At 51.4% G+C, this 24,727-nt stretch overlaps 1 protein-coding gene across 1 annotated transcript; it reads left to right on the top strand.

The window, feature by feature from the left end:
* Positions 1-4,530: 4,530 nt before the first annotated feature.
* EMILIN3 (elastin microfibril interfacer 3) lies at positions 4,531-20,578 on the top strand. The gene is made up of 4 exons (XM_067554652.1): positions 4,531-4,724; positions 9,308-9,430; positions 16,328-16,575; positions 18,687-20,578. Exons 1-4 carry the CDS (start codon positions 4,531-4,533, stop codon positions 20,570-20,572), a joined length of 2,451 nt encoding a protein of 816 aa, XP_067410753.1. The 3' UTR covers positions 20,573-20,578.
* Positions 20,579-24,727: the final 4,149 nt, after the last annotated feature.

The following is a 24,727-nucleotide window of genomic DNA, read 5'->3' on the forward strand; positions in this document are numbered from 1 at the left end:
CGCAACAGCAGAGCTTCAGGGGTGCTCCAGACCTGGAATGCCAGGAAGTGTTGCAGGTCAGGAGCAAGGAGCATAGGCTCCACTATGTGGGAACAGCAGGAGGCTGCAGCTGATCAGGATTGAAGGGCATTGACAGAGCTATGGAGCAGCCTAGAACCAGAATAGCAGAGACCCAAGGACCAGGAGCATTGGCAGAGCTACATGGGAGCCTAAGAGGGGGCTAGTGGGTGCAGGCTAGCAAGAAAGTGCATTGACTGAGCTGTGTGAAAGCCCAAGACTGCAACAGCAGACGCTGTTGTGTGTCAGTACAGATGTGCAGGGCACATGGCTGCCTCAGCTGGAGTGGAACAGCTGGGGGAGCAGAAGGAGGTTGAGAATAAAGTGCATTGATTGAGCTCTTTGAGGGCCCAGAGCTAGAATGGCCCAGGCAGTTTCAGGACAGGAATGCAGAGTATTGAAGAAATGTGTGGGGTGTTGCGACTGGAGGAGCATTTTACCAGTCCTGGCCCAGCTCTGGGGAAGCGAGAACGCGATGGCCCAGGCAAACAAATTAACTGCACTGAGGCCATCTCTTCCCCCATATGCACACACAAAATCTTTTAGCCAGGTGGGAATGGAAGGTCAGAGGCTGTTGGCTTGTTGACCCACGAATGGAAGCCATTAGTCAGCTGATGAGGCCATCCAGGTGCTAATTAAAAACCATGCAAGGCAGAACAGGTCACTGTTTAGTGTCATCCACGTGTGAAATTAGCCTCTTGGTGGCTCACGCAGCCCTCCTTATGGAGAGAAAAGAGAGAAGAAGAGCAGCTTGTTGTAAATCTGTAGTTACGTTGACCGATTGCAGCTGGTTGGTGTTTGGCTATTGATTTAACACTTCTGTACACCTGTGGTATCTTTAGTTAATATTTCCGTTTCTCTCCCTCCCCCATTCCCCATGCCATCTAGTCTCCCTTCTTCAAACAAACCTCTGCTGGTCCCTTAATAAGGGGAGTTAGCCCTTCTACTCACCCACTGCAAGGCCAGCTCTATACATAAGGAACACATTGACCTACATCTGCCAAGGCCTGTAACCAAACTCTGGGGATAGTGAGCCAGCTGGAAAGCAGAAGCTATGTCATATACCACTGAAGGTATAAAGTCTTTGGAGACCCTTCCTATGCACACCAAGAAGGACATTGAAGTCAGGTGCCTGACTTTAAGCACATACGCTTGGTGAATTGAAAAGAAAAATCAGATTTGGGGGGGGTGGGTGGAGAAATAAGAAAGTTCAGTATTTTCTCCACTTACCATCTTTGGGTATAGGCTCAGCATCTGTTAGAAGGCAATTGCTGCACACTTCTACAATAGTTTCACATTAAGGAATCTCTTTATTCTATCCTTTTCCATTAAAAAAAAACAAAAAAAAAACAAACAAACACCCTAGGAAACTTAAAAAAAAACTTAATGATTAATTCACTAGGGTCTTGCTCCTGAACTGGGATCCTAAACATGCAGGTGGAGTCTGGTATCTGTGCAGAGCCAGTTGCATGATTGAGGCCTAAGGTTGCACAGTTAAGCATCCAAAAGTAAAAAAACGACAATGTTAAGATTACAAAAGCAACATTAACTCTGCCCTGTTGTGGATATGCATTATGATGCAGTCTTTAATTACATCACAAACTGTTTTTCAAAGAATACAGTGACATCAGACTTTTTTCTCCCGCCTTGATTACACATGTTCAGAATGCTGATATTAATGATCGTGCCATAATGCAGACACACAAGCAGGCAGAGATAAAGACCATGTCTGCAAACTTGACTCTTACCTTTGGCTTTTGAGCACTTAACCCTGCAAATTTAATGGATTTTTGTTTGTTTTTATGCCATTTCTATAGAGCGTCCATCCTACAAGCACCTTTGAAAGGTAGCGAACAGATAGGTATCACCTGATCTGTTGCCAAGTTATTGTGTAAGAATCACAAGGCAGCCACCTCGGGGTGGAACCTGGCAACTGCTTAGCAGCTTGCAGCAACACTACAGAGCAGCACGCGAGTGAAGGCAAATATGGAATCCAGTGAAAATGGCAATTCAAAAGGACACTTTGCTTTGTCACATGAATTTCCTCCTCTCTCATGTTCCTGCCTTATATTTCTACTAGCCCATCGGTATTTTCTTCTGCTGCCAACAGTTTTGTATTAGCCTCTGATCTAACTGAAGGCTCCTTTTACCCATAAATATCTGTTTGTCCCCACCCTGTGTCTCAGTGCCTCTCCATCAGGCCATTCATGCTTGTGTTTTGGATCCCTCTTCCCTGCTGGTGTTACCAAGCTGCTTCTCGCTTTTCCACAGGGAGTTAGAGGGATGCATTATTTGTCTCCCTGTCATTTTTCCTCAGCTGGCTCATTCTACAGCAATGCTGAGGGAAGAAATGAAGATGAAGGAGGATGGGTTTATGCTGTATATGTAAATATCCCACTGTGAGGCATGGCACAGTCTTTGGCCCTACTGCTGGCTTGTTATATGACACTATTGTGTCTGTCACTACTGGTTTTAGAATCACACAGACTCACCTTTCCGGTATTATGGAGTGACCTCTGCTGGACAGCAGGGGTGTTGTCCAGCAAGGCTCCATCGTTGGTCTGCACATTAAAGGGTTTCAAGGAACGAGTTTCTATGTACATGACGAAAGAGTTCCTCTTGTCTCTCTACCCATCCTGCCCCAGCCACCCCCAGCAGGAATGCCACTCTGCTTGGACCAACCCCATTGCCCATAGCACAAAAAGTTGAGAAAGCCACAGGTAACACAAGGTTTCATAGATTGTATGATTGTGCAGTAAGCAGCTCAGTGTTCGGACAATGATCTCAGGGTGCAGAATGGATTTCAGGGAGATTAGCCCAGTTCTTGACAAGTCTCATGTGAGGACAGTGGGTTCAGGAAGCAGCAAGGGCTGGTGACATGAATGTATTCCTCTGCAAAGCACTACAAAGTACAGGGCAGAGAAGGGGACAGTGGGGTGCTCTGAAAACCGTGATTGAAACTCTCCCCTGGGAAAGTGCACTTAGTTGCATGATGTTTAATGGTGCTGAGAGGAATTTAGAATGCTTCACCCATCTCGCCTGCGGCCGAGGTGATAGTGTCTGTTTCATCCTATCCAGGTCCATACACCACACCCTCACCAGGGTACCTGAGCACCTTTAAGAATAAGCAAGGAGACTAAAATAATCGAGTTGTTGGTTTAAACCAAAAGTCATGGGTTTACACCTAGCAAGCTACAAAAATGGGTGTCACCTGTTTCAAAACTCAGCCACCCCCTCTTAAAAGCTCAACATCCAGATTTATGCTGCACTTGGCTTCCATGCCTCAGGAGTGTCGTCTCCCCTGCCGTCAGCCCTGTGACTGACGGCAACAGGAATCTGCCAACCATAGCACAAAAATCAGACGCAACATAAAAACACCATAAACTATCCAGGCACACTGGACCCGTGGTGCCACCAGAGATGTGGAGATGCACTTGCCACAGTGGCATATATATATTGGGGAGGGGAGTGTGTGAAGGGGATATGGAAAAAAGCAACCGGTCAGCTTTGGGCCTGAAACTGAAGTCAGTTTAATTGTTTCTCTCCTCTGCCCCCAGAAGTGGCTGATTGCTTTCTTATAAACGATTGCTGGCGATGAAAACCTGACCTGGTTTGTCATTGGAAGTCAGGCTCTTTCCTGGGATCATGAAGACAGTCACCTCACCTTGCCGGGGGTGAAGAGCGGAAATCCCATAGAGGGCCTTTGATTCTGGCCAAGGGTTCCCCCCATCGTGCCCATCCCTTCGTCTTCTTCGGTTGAAGGATGGGAGACCCGGAGAGAACGGTGGGCAGCTGGGATTTCCAGCTCCTGAAGGGCCTGCTCCAAAAAGGATTTGATGCTGGAGAGTGAAAAGGACACTTCTATATACTCCCTCCCCTCCCTGCTCTTCTCTCCTTCCCTCCTGTCCCTCCCTCTCTGCCTACCTACTGCATCCTTCCCTCCCCTCCCTGCTTTCTCTTTCCCTCTCTCTCTCTCCCCCTTTTTTTAACCTCTTGTTTGATGCTGCACAGGGGGGCTCGTCCCCTCTCTGGCAGGGGAGCATTCCAAAGGCCAGGAGGAGGAGATGGATGGAATATTATGCTAATCCAGGGAGAGGGACCCGCCTTTCCCCCTGCCCTCGTGGAGCTGGTGAGGAGACAGCAGCAGCAGGGGAACCGCAAGTAGGGTACAAAAGAGAGCCAGGGAGACTTGGAGCGGACAGCAGCAGCCTCTGCCTCTCCAGCGGGCAGAGGGACAGGGGCGCTCTCCTCCACCTTTGCTGCCCGCACCCTTCTCTGTTTATTTATATGATTTCTTACCTCCCGCTCCCCACCACCACCGGAAAGTTTAAACAGCCTGGGAGAAAACCCGTCCTTGCAGCTTCCCCCTGCCCTGCCGGATCCTTTGCCTGTCCAAAGCCAAGCAGCAGAGCCTCGCCTCTGAGCCTGAGTGACAAGCAGGAGAAAGGTTACAAAGCCAGCGGCAGAAAGAACATGAGCAGGACAAGTGGACAATCTCTCTGCTGGGGTTTCTTCTATCTCTGCCTGGGGACGCTGCTGTCTCTGACGGATGCCAAAGGGACCTATTACCACCACCCTGCCCCCGTGCCGTACAGTAACAGATACAATCTTTATACCTCAGGCTCCAGCCCGCAGCGCAGCCCCGGCAAGCCCATGGGGAAGCACAAGTAAGCGACTCCGTTTCGGTCTCTCTCTCCTTTCTTTGCAGCTCGGCGCCTCTCGGGATGAAAATGCCGTGAGGTGGCGGGCGGATCCTCGGGGGCTCCGTCTCACTGTTGAGCCGTTGCAGGCGAGGAAGGGGCGCGCGTGTGTGTGTGTGTGTGTGTGAGTGCGGAATGGACGCTCCAGGCTCAGAACTGCCCAGGAACGCGAAGCCGGAGTCAATTCGGGCCAGTGCTTCCCGCTCTGGTGCGTGCGCCTCCCGCAGCGCCGATCTGCCCGCCTGGGGCGGCAGCTGAAAAGTGGATTTGTCCGGGTTTTTTTAAATCGGGGGGGGGGGGGGGGCTCAGGCAGAAAGGCGGGGCCGAGGGGGGGGAAATGGTTTTTAAATGTAACCCCCCCCATTTGCGCTAGACGTTGCTTATGTGGCTAGAGCTGTGTGTGTGTGTACACACAACGAATAAAGAGCTATCATAACGGAGCGATCCATCCTGGCAGTGCCAGCCAGGGCTTTCCAAGCCCCCGGGCAGGTTTCCCAGCGGCCGCTCGCCCCAGGGCGCTAACAGCCGGGAGAGTGCGGTTGCCCCAGCAGAGCCCTCGCCGTGCACCTCACTAGCTCCAGCGAGGCAGGGGTTGCGGCGCGTTTCTGCCTGCGCCGTGCACCCGGGGAGAAAAGGGTTGCCGGTGGCGCCCCCGCTTCCTTTCCTGGTGCGGCCGGGGCCACTTGGCACATGCAGCCCCGCTCCTGTTTGATCCTCGCTCCTGGGTATTGAGCGTGAACTGCAGCCGCGGGCGGGGCTGTCCGGAAAGGCTGACTTGGCTTGTATGGCTGGCAGCTTGGCTGGCACGTGCATCGCTCGCGGGACGCTCTGGGACTTGCCCTGTTCTCCCCTGACTCCGGGCTGCTCCGTCTCGCTCGCCTCCCCCCGGCCCCGGCCCCTGCTCACACTCTGCCCTGCTGCAGGCCTCCACTGGTGGGCACTGCCTCCAGCCCCAAGCCAAGCCAGGGGGCGCCAGTGCCGGGGGCGAGCTCGGGGCCATCCCTCCCTGGCCTGCCCCCGGTGCCCCCAGTGCTCTGGCCTTCCAGAGCGGCGCTGCTTAGCGGCTGCGTTGGGGAGCCAAGAACTTCCCGCAGACACGTGCTCAGCACCCGCCCCCTTTCCGCTCCCGCTTCCCGCGCCAGCAGGTCCCCCCAGCCACTGCTTCAGCTGAGTCGGGGAAGGGCTGGGTTGCAGAGCGGGGGAATCAGCGGGGGAGGGTCTCTGGCCTGTGCTGTGCAGGAGGGAGGACGGCCTAGGGGGCCCGCAAGGGTCCCTCGGGCTTTGGAATCCGGGAAAACTCAGCCTCCATCCAGTCCGTGGAGGAGCGGGACTTTCTCTTCCCATCATTTCAAATCCAGGAAGCAGCAGCAAATTGCCCGTGCTGGGCAGAATCCCCCTCTACAGTCTCTTTAGTTTGGAGCGAGTTTCCTGGTCATCAAATTAAAGCGCTGATAATAGTAGCCATAGCCCGGCCTAGTACAAACAGGGCTGGCGAGGCCACACACGTCCCTCTCTAACCAGCACCCCACTCCTGATTGCCATGCCCGTTATTCCAAACATGGGCTCCTCTGCCCCAGGGAGATGGCCCCTACTGTGTTAGCCCTTTTCGTCTCCCCACCAGACCTTGCCCCTGTGGCCTGAATAATGGGATGATCTGGGATGTGTCCACAACGGTGCCTTAAGGACTAGGCTGAGACCTTCAACCTCATTTCGCATGTGACCAAAAGGTGAAGGTCTCCGAGAGGTGAAGTCCCAATTCAGCAGCTTACCAGGTCCCCTGCTGGCTTTGGTCATGGTGCAGGTGGTGGCTGGAGAACTGTAGCAGTTTCCTCGCATGGGGCTGAGCAGCCAAGCAACAACAAAGCCATTTCACATTCAAAGAGCTCTATACACTGTGTCCCCAGCCCCCTCAGTTCACTCATCCCCATCTGCTTTATCCCATGGACCCATTGTACGCATCTCAGCCTTTGGCTTTGTCCCTACACCCTCAGCTTTGCCCACCATGCCATCTGCTATGTCCCTTTGCCCTTAATCCTTCTCCTCTATGCAGTTCTCTGCTATCAGTGCCCCGCATCCTGAACTTCTCAGCACATCCCCATCTGCTTCTCCTGACAGCCCAGTACTTTGCTGGAATTGCCTCAGCGGCCATCTGTTCTAGCACTACACCTGTGTCCTTCCCACTGGACCTTCCTCTGCTGACCTCAATCCATCTCTCCAGCAGCCAGTTTGATCGTGTTGCACTTGCTGCAGCACTCTGGCTATCTTGCCTCCTGTATTCCACTGCGCTTGATTAAAGTCCGAACGTTAATCGAAATGGCCCCGTGACTGGGCAGCACGTTCCCGCTGTGAGAAAAAGAACGTGTCAAAGCAGAATTGCCCCACTAGGCATCCAAGGCAGAAGCAACCTGGTACCATTAGATTCAGGCAGCAGCTTGCTCTGTGCAGGCATTGTGCCTATAGCCGGAGGCCTGGGGAGCCTGCCTTTTCATAGTCATCAGCCATTCATTCTCCCATTTGCGAGAAATCTCCTAGCAGGAGCTGCCCAGGACACTCCCTCTTTTTAAAACTGTGGATAGCTAAGCCACACTCCACTGAAGCAAGCTGCCCATTCAGGGTTGGGGGATCATCTTTGAGTTAAGGGTAAGGCAGGTGGCTGGTTGTCCCAGCCTGTGATCCTGTCTTTACTGGACCTGGAACCAAGTGTAACCTACTTTAGATGTTATTAAGACCCTGTTTCCACCATAGGAACTGCCATGGTGAAGGACCTGGTTGCAATATAGTTGTTGTCCTCCAGCAAGGCTAAGATGTGAGTCAGCCTGGCAACGTAGATGGGATGAACTACAGTTGAACCATGTTCTCAAGCCGTGCTAAAGACATTTAGCAGAGCTATAGGGAACCTGGTTCAGTCCTGCCTGCACCTCCAGGTAAGGTTTCAGGGCACAGCTGGAACCAGGAGGAGCAGGGGAACCTGAGCTCTGTGCTTATTCTGGAGCAGACATTGGCAAAAATCTGAAGCAGCCACAGGAGGTCCTCTGCCACTCACCTCCAACACTTTGGAAGTGGTTAATGGACAGAAGGAGCCCTTGTTTCAGGAGCCTTGCCACTAAGTGCATGGGGAAACCAGCAGCCACGAAGAGTCTTGTGATTTGGGAGCCCTGAGCTTGGAGAGAAGGAAAGTGCCAGGTGAATGGGGAAGCAGACAGCTCAGATCAGTTTCATAGCCCAAGGCCCCTACCCTAGAGTGCAAACATACGAAGGAGGCAGAACTGAGCTGCAAGGTCGCAGAGCTCCAGCCCAAAGAGCCGAACTCAGACGTCTCAAGCTTTCCTGGAGAAGTGCAGCCATTTAGCTGCATCCCATTCATCCTGATGCATTCGTGCCCCTCTTGTGGAAAATGCTGGTACTGAGAGTTGGACCCTCTCTCACTGTAGGTACATCAGCTATTGCAGTTCCTTTGGTTTGCCTGGGACAGTACTCAAGTTGCAAACAGCAGCATGTGGGTGAAGCGCTAGGAGGCATTTACTCCCGTGCTTTGTTGTTGTTTTTGGGATTCTTTCAAGTGAAGGGCGGGGAAAGCCCTTGTCCTAGGAGTCCCACATGAGAAGGGCATTTTTCACACATTGGAAAGTGTTTGACTGACTGGTTTGCCTGTTCTCACTGCCAAGTCACAGCCAGGAAGGGAAGCAGAAGCACCAAAATACAGGGGGAGCAGCTGGGCTTGTGCTTTTGCTGACCCAAACAACTAGAAAGCACAGGAGATCCTGCCAGCTGATCTCCTGAGAAAGCCTGAGCCAAGACATTCAAATGCACTGAAATAAGCTTCTGCGGTCCGATCCTGCCAGCCCCGGTTAGATGGTGCTCCCCCAGGCTCAGTGAGAGTTCTGCATATGGGTAACCCCCATCCAGACATCTGAACCTCTCCCCCTAGGGGAACAGCGCAGACATGATCAGCACATATGTAACTCTGAGCTTCATTGAAGGAGCTCCCTGTGTCCTGGGACCCAACGTGTCCATTTCTACTGTGTGGTACAGCTCCTTATTCCAGCCCCAGCGGTTTACACGCGGCCTGGTGCACCACAAGGCAGGGCCCTCTGTCATCATGCTTGTGTGTCATATTTAATGAGCGTGGCCACACGGCTGCTTCAGCTTAACAAGGGCAGAGGCTGAGCACAACCATGAATCCAGACTAGGGCATCCAAGTGGTATCCATCCTTCCCCAGAGAGCCCAGCACCCAGCTGGGTATGGGGCAGTGGGGGTCCCCTCCACTCCTAGCTCTTTTGCAGTGACCTTTCCAGGTCAGTGGTGTTAGCTAATTCATTATTCCACTGAATGAACAGTGGAGGGAGCCCTCTAGCTGCCTAACCCTAGTGGAGACCTTCCTCCTCAATGCTGGCCAGTGGCAGGTAAACTCTGGACTGGAAGGTTTTTGAGTCTCTCCCTTGGAAATGGACTTTGGCAGCAATGTCTCATTCTCCTTCCCCTTTGGGGGATGCCTGGCTCCTGTCTCTGGGCAGTGGTGTGACTGTGTTCTGCTTTGTTTCTACTGCAGGAGCTACTGTGCCTACGTGGTGCAGAGAAATGTGACGTGCACCCTGCAGGATGGGGTGGAGAGCTACGTGAAGGCCGAGTATCACAAGTGCAGCTGGGGGCCCAAGTGCCCAGGGAAAGTCCTGTGAGTACATGTTAGATGTAGCCATGTGGGTGGCCTGGTGGGAGCCCAAAGATCCTTTTGACTCAGCGCATGCCCTAGTGTAGCATGTATGGAAATACAAGTGTGCTGCTTTCATGCCACCGTCCCAGAGCTGGGCCACGTGTGCCCTGCATGGATGAGGCTTATTTGCTTTTCTGCATACACTAAAGATGGGGAGGCAGTGGATGTGCCTCTCTGGACTGTGGGTGTCGTGGAAATTGCATCAGAAAAAGAAGTCAAGAGGATGAGGTGCTGGCAGGGGCTCCTTCTCCCCAGGGATCTCAAAGCACTGAACTTTTAGTTTGAGTACTAGTACCCTCATTTGACAGATGGAAAGCAGTGGCATAGGGAGATGAAGCAATGTGCCCAGAGTCACACAGTCAATCAGTGGGGAAGTCATGAACAAAACCCTGTATACATTGTTCATTTCTAGCCAGCCCATCTCAAAATATACAGCAGCAACAGAAGACTGTTCAGAGACAGGCAGACAGAGCCAAGAGACTTCTAAGTGAGGTGAGATTGGCAGGATGGGGATGGGTTTAGTTTAGAGAGAGAACTGAAGGGACATATTAGAGGTACACAAAATACTGAATGGTACAGAGATAATAAATCATCATAATAATATCCAACTGATGTACTGTGCTTTTCATCCATAGATCTCAAAACACTTTTCAGAGAAGATTAGTATCATTAGCCTCATTTTATAAATGGGGAAACTGAGGCACAGCGAGGGGAAGTGTCTTGTCTAAGGCCAGTGGCTGAGCTAGAAATAGAACCCAGACCCCGAGTCCCAGGCCAACATGCTAACCACCATCCAGTCCAGCCTGCTTTTCCCCAGAAGCCTCCTATTTACTACCTCATAGCACAGAGAACAGCTAGCAAAACCGAAAGGCGACACATTTAAAACTGATCCAAGGAAATACTTTTCTCTGCCATGCATAACAAATCTGTATAACTCCTTGCCACAAAACACCACTAATGTCAGGAACCTAGCAGGACTTGGAAAAGGATTAGACATGTATATGGATAGTAAAGTCAATTGCAGTTGTGTTAGATAAGGTAAAAATGTTTGGGATACAAACCTTCATCCTTCAGTTCAGGGCAGAAGCCAACCACTACCTGCCTGGGGTAGGAAGAAACCTCCCTGTAGGGGAAGTCATGCCATAACTCTGGTACAAGGTCTGAGGGGTTTGCACTTACCTCTGAAGCTGTTGATTTTGGTCAATGGAGGAGAGAGGGTACTGGATGGCTACTGGATGGATCCACCAGGCTGACTTGCTTTAGCAGTTACTGTGTTCCTCTGTCTCCAGGGCCCCGGAACTAGCCTCCAGACACTGATGCCATCAGCTGAAGCTCCCTGATCTCATATAATAGAGTTGTCTCTGAGTGACTCGGGGAGAGGGGACACAGCATAAACCCCACCCTTTTGACCCAGGAGCACTAGCCAGGACTCCCTCTGGAGCCCATTACTTCTGCTCCTTAAGTAGCCTGAGGGAATGCACCAATCGGAGCTCACTACACTATGACCTGGAAGTGATGCTGTGTCTCCTTTGCAACAGCCCCCCCGCCTAGTGCACTAACCACTAGGTCCCTGGGCCAGCCAGACTCATGGGGAAAGACACACGTGGCCTGTGGGTTTTCCCTTTCCTTCCCCTATGGTGCTGCTCCCCTGGAGGGAGCCAGCCCCTTACCCAGCCATTAGGGTGCTCAGGGCTAGAATTCTTCCATATGCTCCCACTGTCTGCTCCGAAGAGCGAATAGACTCTTCCGCAAGCAGAAGCCCTTGGTTTTTTATTTCATTTTTATTTTTACAGGGGTGCCATTTAAACCCAAACACAGTGCTCCCCCTGGGGAGAGAAAGGACAGGTGCCCTGAGCTCCAGCCCTACCAGAACACTGCTCCCACCGGAGAGACAGGACAAGAGAGAGTTTGGGGAGGGATCACTCAAGGCCTCTGTCCCAGTTAGAGGGCAGCCTCCAGTCCTGCCCAGCCTCAACAGTTTGGAGACACTCCCGCACCAGCACATCTCCCACCCCTCTTTCCCACCAGACCTCGCCTCCCTCCCTTCCTGTCTCCCACCAAGAGGATGAATGGATGAGGCCTACCTGTGGTGTGATGGTCTCCAGTAGGTCGTGCCCTAATGCTACCCACAGCCCCTCATCCAGCATGTGGCAGGAATTAAATCAAGTCTCTACCCCATTGGTGGAGTAAGGGACCCCAACACAGCTGTATGCACCCTCTCAAGACTGGGTGAACTCTTTGTGGAGGTGGCCTGCTAGGTCAATTTGGAGTGTCTGCCACAGTGCCTCATGGGAGTTGTAGTTCAGGAGCCTCTTGCTCTCATTCTCTTCTATGAGCTGGGCTCCTTCATCAGCCTACATCTCCCATGATATACCATGGTGAGGAGAAGGCAGTGCATCATGGGACTCCCTAGCCATAGCACATCCTGGGAGTTGTAGTCTGGGTGGGGAACTTCTTAGAGAAGAATGGGAATAGGAGGACAGAACTACAATGCCCATGAGGTACTGGAGCAGCATAATTTGATTGTCAGGAGTTAGCTGGCTTTTTTGCTGTTTTTTTGATGAAAAATCCAACTTTTCTGCAGAAAAAAAGATAATTTTTGTGAAAAGTTTCATTTTGTTAATAATCCAATTTGATAGAAAAATTTTGACCAGCCCAAGGGCAGGGTTCAAATGAAGTCAAGTGCAGAGTGGGAGAAGGTATAACCCGTGTAACGGGAGCATGGTGGTTTTCTGTGCCAGGAAAGTATTTTTAAACTCTCTGCCATCTAATGGTCCATGGGAAAAAATCCTGCTATTCAGCAAACCTAGGGCTAGAGTAAGACAATATGATTATCTGCTTCTCTAGCATCTGCATCCGAACAAAGGACTTGCATGGACATTAATTTATCCTCGCACTACCCTGAGAAATAGCTAGGCAGGATTCTAAGCCCATCCTCCTTTCACCGATGGGCAAGCTACGCCCAGGGAGGACTAAAGATCTGATTGTCAGAGGTGCAGAGCCCCCACATCTCTCACTGGAGCCAGTGGGAGCTGTGAGTGCTCAGCACTGAAGCAAATCAGGCCTAAAGAGGCTTTCACTGAGCACAGTACATCGGGTGCTGAGTTCTCTTGGAAACCTGACTGGTAGCTCAGCGGCAGGGCTGAGAGCAGAACCCAGGAGCCTTTGCTATGTTTCCCAGCAGGGAGATTTTGGTAATATCCAGTTGAGTAGGAGGAAGATGAATCAACTCCAGCAAAGACAGGCAAATCCCCACATTTACCCCACCCTCCCTCAAAAATGTCATAGTCACTAGGAACTTCACAGCTGTCACTATGCTACATTCTGTAGCTGCATGGGACTTCAGGGGAAGAACTCACAACTTCCTGCTCCCAAAAGGCCCATACTTACCAATTGATCTAAAGAAGACTCTCCATTAGCTGATAACAGTAGCGGGCCTATGACACACCAGTCTGATGCCATCTGGTGGAAAGCAGTAGTGCACATACAATAGCCTGTTCTTTATATGCAGCCATAGTTAGCCAAACTTACTCTCAAGCATTTGGGTGATAGCAGGAGTTCACTTCACTTGGGCACGGGTGTAAAAGCCCCTTCCAGGCTCACCAAGTTGACACCGGGCTGCACAATGGCACCCACACCACTACTGTAGAAGTGGGGCTGAGCTTTTGGCGCTACGTTCTAGCCCATTTCCACCACTTGAGCTAAGGAGGGGAGGCAGGGGGGAGTCCTCGCCTGTGCAGGCTCTATGACAAAGTTGCACTGTTCCAGTGCTCCCCACTAGAGGGCAGCAGTGCACAGACTGTACCTGCTGGTCATTTGATGTCCCACCCCCCTGAGCATTACCCTGTTCACACCCTGGGTTCCCTGGTCCATCGCATCCCTTCAAACACACACACTGAATCCATGGCATTTACTGACCGAGGCTGCCTTGGCCAGCTGCACTTTTTGCATCACTTGGAATGCTGCACATGAGAGAGAGAGGCAGTTTTTCCAGGCACTGTTGATCCAGCTGCAATAAATACTGACATTCAGGGGGCCGATGGTGCTTAATTGCAGAAGGGCCGTGTGTTCCTCATTGCAAGTGGCGCCGGAGGGCAGGGCGGCCGGCCGGGATGGGAGCACTTCGTGCGCCAGACCCCTTGCCCGCCCCCACCCCTCCCTCCAGGTACAACACCCGTCTCTGTCAGGCGAGAGAGAGGGGCAGGCTGCAGCCCAACTGTCTGCAGAGCCGAGGCACTGGCTTGTGCCAATGTTGTTATTGACGGTGGCTGAGCTCAGCCGTTTTTACTGCATGCCACAATATTTCCAGGCAGGTTTAAACACACTATAAAAAATACCATAGTAACTTAGAGGCTGCTGGAGGGAGGAATAATGAAAAGAGCTGGTTTTTCCAGCCCCTGCTCCCCCTTTCTGACCCTCCCTTGTGTTTTCAATTGAACAGCAAACAAACAGCAGCTCACGGCAGGTTTCGGCACAACGTGGCGTTCTAGGGCGGCTGGCCAAAAGTAGGCTGAGGAACCAGCCTCTGATGAAAACCCTTCCCAGTGGCCAGGGACTCACCGGAAAAAAAACACCAACCATAACAAGCCTTCCTTTCCCAAGCGCATTGAGAGCAGCCTTGTTACAGTGGCTCTGTTATGCTCTGCCTTTGGAGACGGTGCAGGGGTCCATCAGGGTACCTGGCCACGCACTTATAAATCAGTGTTTCTGTACATCCACCTGTGTACGTAGTAGGGCATGTATGCAGCCCATGTACTCATGCGCGCACACACAAAAGTGAATACAGGCAGAAGTGCAGCTGTGCACATGCATCTATGGCTGTGCATGTCAGTTCATTCCATGCACCCCATTTATCCATGTGTGCCCCCATCCCTTGCATTAGTGCATGTATGCACTTCTGCACATTAGAACAACATAAGGTGCTCACTGGTGGCAGAAGACATCTCCCTTTTTGCTTGCTATGTGGGTAGCACATGCAGCATACCATGCAGCAGTACATGTGCAGAGCTGTTGCAAAGTGGAGTGGCAAGAGTAGGGGCCCAGCTCCATAAAAGTTTGAGAGGGAAGAAAAATTTTTAGTGTAGCAAAATTTCAGCAAAATTGTGCACAGGACTGTTGATTTCAACTAAGTTTAACAAAAAAAATTTGAAATGATTTCAATCAAAATGGAGTATTTTACTTCATCTCTCTCATTTTTTTGTTTTGACTTAATTCTTTTAACATTTATATTAATGATGATGATTTTATATTATATGTAGAAATAGAAATATATTATGTTTCAACAGTGGCAACATGTTTGGAAAGGTGATTGCAATGTTTCTGAAATGAAATGTAACAGAATTTCCATTCCAGGGTAAATTTCAACTTTTTTGTGCCAACCTGGGCCAAGGGGAATTTTAGCACTTCCTGCAGAGCAGAAATTCCGTTTTCAGGCCAGCTCTCACAATGGTTCAGGTCCTGCTGGCAGCAAAGATTCTGATCGGTTTTCATTGTGTTCCAATTAGTTCCCATGGTCCCAGTTACTACAAGATCACTGGAACTCTGGCAGGGATGAGGCCCGGGGGGGGGGGGGGGGAGGAGGAGGAGGAGAAGTGGGGGTAGTTTACTCCTGTCCTCACGCTAGCTGTTGCATTCATACTAGTGACACCCCGATGAGGTAGAGTAGGGGGAAGATGGAGTAGGATTAAAATGGGAGGGGGGAGTAACATCCAGAGGAAGGATTGCCCCTTGTTAAATCACCAGTCTGCATACTATGGTCAGCTCTGCCCCGTAGTTAAGGGGCCTTTGGACATGTCACTTAAGCATCTCTCTCCCCCATCTCTAAAATGGGGGTAGTAATGTCTGCCTCGCTGCACTGTTCTAAAGCTCACTCCATCACTGTTAATGAAGGGCTTGGGGGGCAGGTGGTGAGCAATGTGCGGAGGGTTATTATTATAACATGCACCCAGTCCACCATGCTTCGCCCGAGGGGAAACACAGATATTGTACATTGCTGCCCCCTGTTGCTTTAAAAAACAAAAAATCACTATTTTAGAGTAAATACAGAAAGTGTTGGTTTATTGTAACTATGTTCCATGATGGAAACAAACATTCTCCAAAATCCAGCAGTTTTTCAAAAAGATTATTTGACCAATCCTGTAAAATTCAGTAGGAGGGATCACCCTCCTCACCCATACTGCTATGGAGTTGTTAAAAAACAAATTTTGGAAAAAGTTAAATTCTGTAACCTGTGAATTATTTCCACAAAACTCTCAGAGTTTTTTCTTTATTACAGAAGCCATCATTTACTGTGCATTTGTACAGCATGTAGCGAAAGGAGGCCCTGGTGGGGTTGCTCTCCATTTACTACAGCCACACCTAGGTTTAATAAGAAGGAATCGGTGGCTGTTGTACTTTAAAATAAAAGTGAGTCACAGCAAAGGAAAGAAAGGTGCATAAGCCATCCTTTGTATGCCCTACCCCTTCCCACCCACCCCATATATATCGTGTCACACTGATTGCAAGCTCATGGAAGGGTAGGGCTGTCTAAGCCTGTGTTTGCCTGGGGTAATCACGGGTGGGGCCTATAGGCAGTACTGCAATACAAAGTCCATAAATTACCTTGCAATGTTCAGTCTATGGTACGGGGGGGCGGGGGAGGCCTAGCTGCACCAACATGACCGTGCATGGGCTGGGAAGAGACATGCCAATAAAGGTTACTATTTAGCATCTCCAGCAGGCTGGGCTGGGCATGGCTTTCAGAGAGGATTTCAAAAGACAAGACCCATGGCTGATTCAGGCTACTGCCTCTGCTACAAAGTGCTCAAGATCTAGATTTCAGCTCTTAACTTTGCTCTCCCTCCCTCATCTCCAAAAAAGGTACCGCACCTTCTTCAGACCCAAGTACAAGATTGGCTACAAGACCGTGACCGAGCTGGCATGGAGGTGCTGCCCAGGATTCATGGGAGAAGGATGCCATGACAGCCCCACGGATCAGCCAGGGCTACTGCCCCAGCGCCCTAGCCCTAAGATTCCTCCTGGTCAGAAGATGTTTCTAAGCCCCAGGGTTCCTCCCCACCCCCCAATCCACCCTGACCCATTTCCAGGTCCAAAGAAGAACCATTATGGTGAGTGATGGAGCCCTGCCAGGGCAGCTGCCTTTCCTTTGATTTCACACACCCGGGTTATGGTTTCACAGACACCAATGACACAGTCAGCCCCCTTGTTAGCACTCAGCAAAGACTGCAAGGAGAGAGAGGGGGATGGGTGCTGAACTCTTGTCTCACCCCTAAGGAAGATTCCCTCCAGCTGAGACTTGAGGCACAGTAACCAGGCAACGTGAGGAAACATACATTACTGCAGGGGCCAGCACTATACTGGTCCTGGGGCCGGAGGACTTCCCCTGCCAGGGCCGTTAAAGCTCCTTTCACCTGCACCTGTGCACTGTGTTGGTTGGAGCTGGGCTACTGCAGCGTTTTGTGTGGCTGGGTTTCTCACACTCACTGCAGCATGGGCTATTTGGAGACAAAGGCCGAGGAATAGGAGGAGTCACCAGTAAACACGTGTAAGGCACGTTGGAGTTTAAGGCCAAATTGATGGAAGCTAGTTCAAGAGCTGCCAGCGACCCATTTCCCCTGCACTAACTTCTGCAATAGTGCCAGCAAAGGGGCTACAAGCTGTCTGCATCGCAGGGGTAGCAGGAATAAAGGAAGGGTGCTTGGAAATATACACTAGCGGCCTGGCTCTTTAAAAAATTCCTCCTGTCGCATAAAAGGGAGCATCTTTATTATACAGTGGCTCAGCGCAAATCACCCTCCAGGCAGGAAATTCCCTGCAGGGCTGGTAGAGCCCCTAAAAGGCTGGGACTCAACGCTTTAGGCAACAGAAAGGCACATCTTCCCTGGCAGGGGGCTGTGCCTGAACAGCCGCGCCCCTCCGTTCTTTGGCACTGCTCTGCTTTTACAAGGCTGCTTGCACCTGCATCACTAAGGCAGGAGATTTTCCCTTGGCTGGGGGGGTTTGTCCGTCTTCTAAACGGGCTAGGAGGCCACCACTGAGCAAGTTGCACAGCTAGGGAAGCCTGGGGCAAGTGATGCCTTTCAGTCTCCTGGAGCAGGAGAGGGCAGTGTGGCAGCTGGGATTTGGGTTTTAAGCAGCCAGACTTGCTTGCACTTTACCTTGAGGGAGCACAGGGAGACCTGGTCATTTAGGCCCTGCACCAAAGCCCACTGAAGTCAATGGGAGACAACAGTTGACTTTGCATCAGGCTTCTGCAAAACATGCCTTGCTGAAGCACGTGTACATACAGACCTCCTATAGAGGGTGGACGCCCTGCTAGACTGGGTAGTGCTGAAAAGGGTCCCGGTACCGAGAGTAATCACACTGTCTTCCTCCGCTTAGGGCAGCAGCACGCCCAGGGAGCGGCAGGTAGGCTGTATAATGCACGTAAGAACTGTGCGCCTGCGAAACAAGAGGGGGCAGAGGAAGAAGGCAGCTTTCTAGTGCTGCCTGAGGCAAGTGAGGTGAGACAGAGCCACTTGGCTTTGCAGCCTCATCCCACTGCTCACGCCACAGAGGAGCCCTTTCCAGCTGTCCACAGGCTGGGCCGGGGACAAATACACACAGACTCCACTCCTAATGGGGACAGAACCCATCATCCGCCAAACACAGGCCTCTACCCCCTTCACTGGCAATAAGGAGCAGGGATCACACATGCTGAATCCAAACATTATAGGGAGTCAGTCATTCACACACAAAGGGAGCAAAAGAGTAGAGACTTTCAGTTATTCATCACCCCTCCCCTTCCATTGATGGCCTGCAGCTGTATGGACACACAAGAACACGGGGTCTGTCTACACTGCAATTAAAAACCCCATGGCTGCCCCATGCCAGCTGACTCAGGCTCATGAGGCTCAGGCTAAGTGGCTACTTAATTGCACTGTAGGTAGTGCAGATCGACTCGGACCCCGGGAGCTGGGAGGGTCCCGGAGCCCCGGCTGCAGCCCACGCCGGAACATCTACACTGCAATTAAGCAGCGCCTAAGCTTGGTCAGCTAGCATAGGGCAGCCGCAGGTTTTTAATTGCAACAGACAAACCCCGGAAGGCCAGGTGGGCTGCTTGCCTTGCTAAGCCATCTGAATACCAGGAGGCTGAATGCAAGTAATGGGGCAGGCAGAAGTCAGAATCAAGGCTGAGAGCAGCAGCCGTCATCATCTGCCCGTTTCTTCTCTTACATAGGCAGAAAGATGCCTGGTGTCTTTGGGGACAGGCTGGACCGGCTGGAAGAGGAGGTCAGGCGCCTCTCGCAGTCCTACGACAGCCTGCACAACGTGGTGAGCGGGTTGGGAGACCACCTGCGTCTGGCTATCCAGGAGGATACCAACAAGATGATCGTGTCCCTGATGAACAGCCCCAGCGCCCCCGACTCAACGGTGGGTTTCGGGGTCATCCCCGATGGGATCGTGGACGTGGCCGACAAAGCGGACATTGCCCCCTACCCACCCGTGGGCGAGATCCTGGCCAAGGTGACCGACGTGATGAAGACCAAGACAGATTTGCTGGACGAGGTGCATGGCCTGGTCCTGGACCATGACGGGCAGATCAAGCACCTGCTGGAGTCAGCCAGGCCGTCACCCCTCACCTCCATGGACATGTTGGAGGAATACGTTGACACCCGGCTGAGCAATCTGCGAGCGGAGCTGCTGGATGGCTTTGAGAAGAAACTGGTGAAGATCCAGAGCACATGCGACTTCAGGATCAAGGAGGTGCAGCAGCAGTGCGAGGAGGAGAAAACTGCCAACTTGCGGCTACAGCAGACCCTGGACGGCAAGGAACTGGAGATCAAGAAGGAGATCTCCCAGCTGGAGACCCAGATCCAAGGGCTGACAGTGGTGGAAAGCTGCTGCAGCAACCTGAACTACCTCACCGAGCGCATGGACATCCTGGAGAAGGGCCTGCACAGCATCTCCGAGTCCCAGAAGAACCTGCACTCACAGCTCAACGGTGAGTTCTCCACCATCACCCTGGGGAGCCTCATTGAAGGGCGCCTAGAGGACCTGGAGGCTCGGCTCAATGCCACAGAGAGAGAGACCGGCAGCTGTTGCTCCAGCCTGGAGGACAGCATGATGGGCCTGGTGGGGTCTGAGTTGGATGGTGTGAGGACCTCATTTGAGGACAAAATGAGGACCTTGGAGGACCGGTTCATGACTGTTGTTGGTGAGCTGAGCAACGTCAGCACCCCAGCCAGTGTGGATGGAGCCACGATGCCCTTGCTGGAGGGCGAGCTTGCTAACATGAGGAAGCAGACAGATGAGAGGCTGGAGGTGCTGCAGAACCAGCTCATCACCCTGGAGACCACCTGCTCGTTGGGCTGCACCTCGGCTTCCAAAGATGTGGCGACCTTCCGGATGGAAATCGAGGACTGCCAGAGCAAGAACCAGGACCTGCTGCTCAGAATGGACAGTACCAATGACCTCCTGCGCAAGCTGAACGCCACCATCCTGGAGATCCAGAGGCAGATTGAGGAGGAAGCAGCTGGCTCCTTGCAAGGTGAGATCACTCTGCTCAAGATCAACCTGAATACCGTGAGCAAGTCCCTGACAGGGCTCAAGGACTCAGTCTCCCAGTACTCCAACACGGTGCTTCACGTCAACTCCTCCCTGGATGAGCACGAGCGCAAGATAGAGGACGAGGTCCACTCCATTCAGGAGAAGGTCAGCGACCAAGGCTCGCAGCTCATCTTCAGCAACAAGCGCGTCCTGAACCTCAAGGGTGACCTGGAGAAACTCAAAGCCAGGATCGTGAATGACCTGAGCAACTGCAAGAACGCTGCACAAGACCTGCAGAGGGAGGTGGCCCAGTTCGACAGCCGCGTGGTCCAGGTGGAAAACATGTGCGGCAGGCTTGGTGCCATGACGGGGACCCTGGACGTCATCCGGGATGAGCTGGAGAAGCACACAGGCAGCCTATGGGGCTACATGGACCATATGAACGGGACTTTGACCACCCACTCTCAGGAAATAACTGTACTGAAGGACAATTTACTGGATTGTCAAGCCAAAGTGACAGAGCTGGCTGAACAGATTACCCAGTTGGAAGGCGGTCCAGATGGGAAGCAGCATTAGCTATATTGAAACCCACCTCTCTTTATCCTTGAAGAACAGAATTAACTTATATCACACAGACTCGACTGTGACAGGTTTTTGGTTGTTTTTTTTTTTTTTTATAAAAAGAAAATGTAAATTGAAAGCTGCTATAATCCCTTCTCCCATTTCTTTTTTTTTTTGCCTGAGAAAAGTGAAGTCCTACAGCCCAAGTTGTCCCTTTGCCATTACTGGACTGGACTTCCTTCTGGACACTTAACAGCTGTACTAACAACGTAGCAAGGTGCCTGGCCAGAGATGGGTGGTTGTTACGTAGCTATGACCCAGGAATGACAATTCAGGAGCAAGCTCAAGGCAGAATCATTTTGGTGGATTTATTGTTTCTGAAAGAATAAAAACAGTTTTTGAGAGTTAGGATGGACAAATTCTGTCCCTAATGGATCATGTGCATCGTACCTTCTGGGGCAAGAGGCAGTCAGGGACCCTCCATTACAACAGCCACCAGGGGACATTTGGATTTTAACAGAGCATGTACCCTGGGGACTTTTATTCCCCTTTTTGACACAATGGCTTCCATCCTATTCAGCTAAGCCCAGATTTCTGGGTCTCAACTAATGCCAATTTAAACACACACATTTATCACCACCCCACATTCCACACCCCCACTCCCATTCTGACTGGTGTCATTAAGCCACCATATGTCTATACACATCCCTCTTCCTATTTCTGATTGCAAGGTCATCGCTCAGCTTCCTCCAGCTGACCTGTTGTGCTCTGGAACATACAGTGTGTCCTGTTCGGTAGTCAATTCTTTTAAGCATCGCATGGTGGGGGAGACCATTTGAAGACTGTACCAGGCCTGAATTTAAAGAAGAATAAGCAACGCTGGGGAGCCTGTGTATTTGCAGACCAAGGACTACAAATTGGATACAAACCATTGCTGGTTGCCTAACTCACAATAGAACCTGGGTCTCCCAAGATGGAAGCCGGGGCATTAAGTCATGATGGTCCCCATCAATAATGGGGGAGTGGATATGGGCAGGCTCTCTTGCCCCATAAATTGGCTTTACAACCCACGATGCACCAGGTGTAGCTTAGGAGAAATAAGATTTACCTGTTCACAGGCTGCACAGGGCAATGTGTGTTCATGTCTACTCTCCCATCGCCATGTAGACAGGAGTGGGCAACTAGTATCACATTCATTTCACACACCGCTGGTCCCCTGCAGCCCTGCTTGACCACATGACTTCCCTAGGGAGGGAATGCCTTTATCCAGCACACGCAGGAGATGAAGATGAGGGGAGGCCTCTTACAGTACCTTTGAAAGCAGAATCCTTCCTGTGGGGGTTTTTAATTCAAGGGAAGCTCGAGTCAGCATCATCATTCGGGCTTCCGGGAGATCTCTGCATTTCTCCCAATTTTCCATTGGGGCCTGTTGAATTGCCAGAAATCCTGGAGTGGTTCCACTGAGCTTGGAACGGGGATTCATCCCCCAGTGGAACCATGAGGTGATAGGGGCCCCTGGGTCATTTCCTTTTAGTCCTGTGGCATGTACGTGACATAAGAGGACTATTCTGGTACTAAGCATGGCAGGAGAGCTCCTCTGCCACACGATGTAGCCAAAGAAACAAGTGAAAGGTTAAAAATCCAGTTTCACATAGGGTAGATGGACTGGCTAGAACTAGCCAGAACCCTGTCTGTACAGACTGCAATGATTTAAGATCAAATCCAGCTTCCCCTTCGGAGGCCACACATACATGGCCAGGATTGCTACGTTGCTTGGCCAAGTTGGACTCCATTTCCTTTTCGTGGAAGCAGGGTCTATTTCAGCTACACTGGCACTTTAGGGAGGAGAAGTTGCCAGGGTTCATGCTATTCACAGCTCTTGTTCACGGTTTCACACTAGGCCTGCTTCAGTTCTTCCCTGCAACTTCTGCCACCGCAGCCCTGGCTTCTGACTTTCCTCCATTGCTCCCCATCCCCACCTCCACTCATTTTCAGTCACTCTCCTCCCTGGTCTCATTCTCTTACCACATTTCTTCCCTGTAACCCATCACACCAGAGAGAGTCAAGCACGGGCTGAAACCGGGCTCTGAAGAAAGCTCCCCCCTTTGCTCCATTTCCCCACGAAGCAGGTGGTAGCTGCTCACCACATACAGCAGCTGGAAACATCCTTTCCCCAGTGATACAGCTTTAACAGGAGCTCCTGCCTGGGACGGAAGAGCACTTCCCCTTCAAGCTGACCAGCTGGGAATGCAGAGTTCAGAGATGAAGGTACTAGCAGGAGTACAGCCCAAGGCTGTCTACCAGGGGGCTCTGTGCACTGAGACCACACAACATGCTATCCAGCACAAATCACTAGCTACCACTTTTTGTCAGCCAGGCTTTCAGTGGTGCATGGCATCCACACTCCATCCCTATATCCAGCTAGGACAGCAGACTAACAGAGGTGAGAGATGCCTCTCCACTAGGTAGGAAAGAGGCCCTAGAGCAAAGCTGGACCGTCTCCTGGACACCCTAGAAAAATCCTGTCTTGGACCACGACTACCCTTTTGCCCTCTCAACCCAGAGAAATCACTTACAGATCATGCTCTCGGTACTGCTCCATGCTTCCACATCACCCTCTACAGCAGGGGTGGGTGATCTATGGACAAGGCCATCTTCCATAACCTCTCCAAGAGGGGACAAAGACCAAATGACCAATTAAGAGGAAGATCAGCTTGATGGTTGGAGACCTGGTTAATCGATAGTCTACTTTTTAAAATGGGAAGTGGTTGATGGGAGCAGCTCCCGGCAAGTCAGAGGGAAATTGGGATGTTAACGATAACACAACTGGGGAGGGTGATAGCGTCAGATGGGGCAGGAGGAGAAGTGGTTGGAAGGCATGTTGATCGCTCAGAAATGGTGCTATATTTGAACTCTTTGCCGACCAATCACTTGAAGATGCTGGTTCTCATGTCTGCTCTTGGACAATCACGTTGAAAAGCTAAGTAACTCGGTGTTTTAATGGGCATTTGTCACTTTTGAAGAAGGAAGTCGATTGTGCCTGCATCTTTGCTCACCGCTGGGAGGGAGGGGAGGAGAGCGAGAGGTTCCGGGGCAGTTGTGAAATCTTCTTAAAGTCCATTTGGGATGGTTTTTAAACTTTGTATATTTGTTCAGATTTTAAAGCTGAAAGACTGTTTGTACTGAGAACAAAAATAAAAGCTTCTTGCTGAGGTTGGTGGTATTAAAACAGCTCCCTTAGCATTAACACAGGTGGTGAGCACATAGAGGGCTTAGGTTACTGAGGGGGGGGGGGGGGGGGGGCAGATAGGGTGACCAGATGTCCTGATTTTATAAGGACAGTCCCGGTATTCAGGGCTTTGTTTTACAGGGGCACCTAATACCCCTCCACCCCCAGTCCTGATTTTTCACACTTGCTATCTGGTCACCCTAGGGGCAGCCAGGATGAAGACCCCAAGCATTTTAATTTTCCAGAACAAGTTTTCTGAGGGGTGGAAGCAGCAGGGTGGAGGGGTGGCAGCCTTGTTCAGTCCCTGCTGTTGTAAGTGCAGTAGCAGTTGTTACATGCAGAAAGGCTTTTGCTTGCAGCAGACTGCAGCGTTTGGGATGCTCCTGTTTCTATTTATTCCATAGCTAGGCAAATGCAAGAGCCGCTTCCAGCTTGGGGATGGGAGTGAAGCTCATAAAGGCCAGATTTTCAAGCAGTTTCAGCAGGGTCCCCATTGTGACACTAAATTATGAGCAGATTCTGGAGAGCGCTGAGCACGCAGTGGGCTGGGGTCTTTGGAAAGTCTGGATGCAATGGTGGGCACTGAGCCTCGTGAAAATTCTGGCTTCAAGGCCAAAGTTCTGATGGAGGGGCTGCTCTCCAGGGACCACAAGGCTCACAAAAGCTGGCTTGTTTGTTTTTTGAATGACAGCACAGGCTGCAGTAAGGTCTAACCTGACCCTCGTGCACCCATTTTGTGCCCAGCTGCCAGCAGCGGTAGGACTGAATTCTACAGCGGGGCAAAGGCAGGGCATGAAATGCATGGTCTCACCTGACACCTACCCTGGAAAGCTGCAGTTAGCACAGCAGCTCTTCCCACCACCACTCCACCCTCAACAGTTATTGGGACAAGAGGCACTGGGGGAGTTGAAACCCTTTTTGAGTTCAAGCTTCTTCCATGT

This window comes from Emydura macquarii, unplaced genomic scaffold (assembly GCF_026122565.2).
Source record: "Emydura macquarii macquarii isolate MOO-44397 ecotype Brisbane River unplaced genomic scaffold, CSIRO-AGI_Emac_v2 contig_1483, whole genome shotgun sequence".
Lineage (NCBI taxonomy): Eukaryota > Metazoa > Chordata > Testudines > Chelidae > Emydura > Emydura macquarii.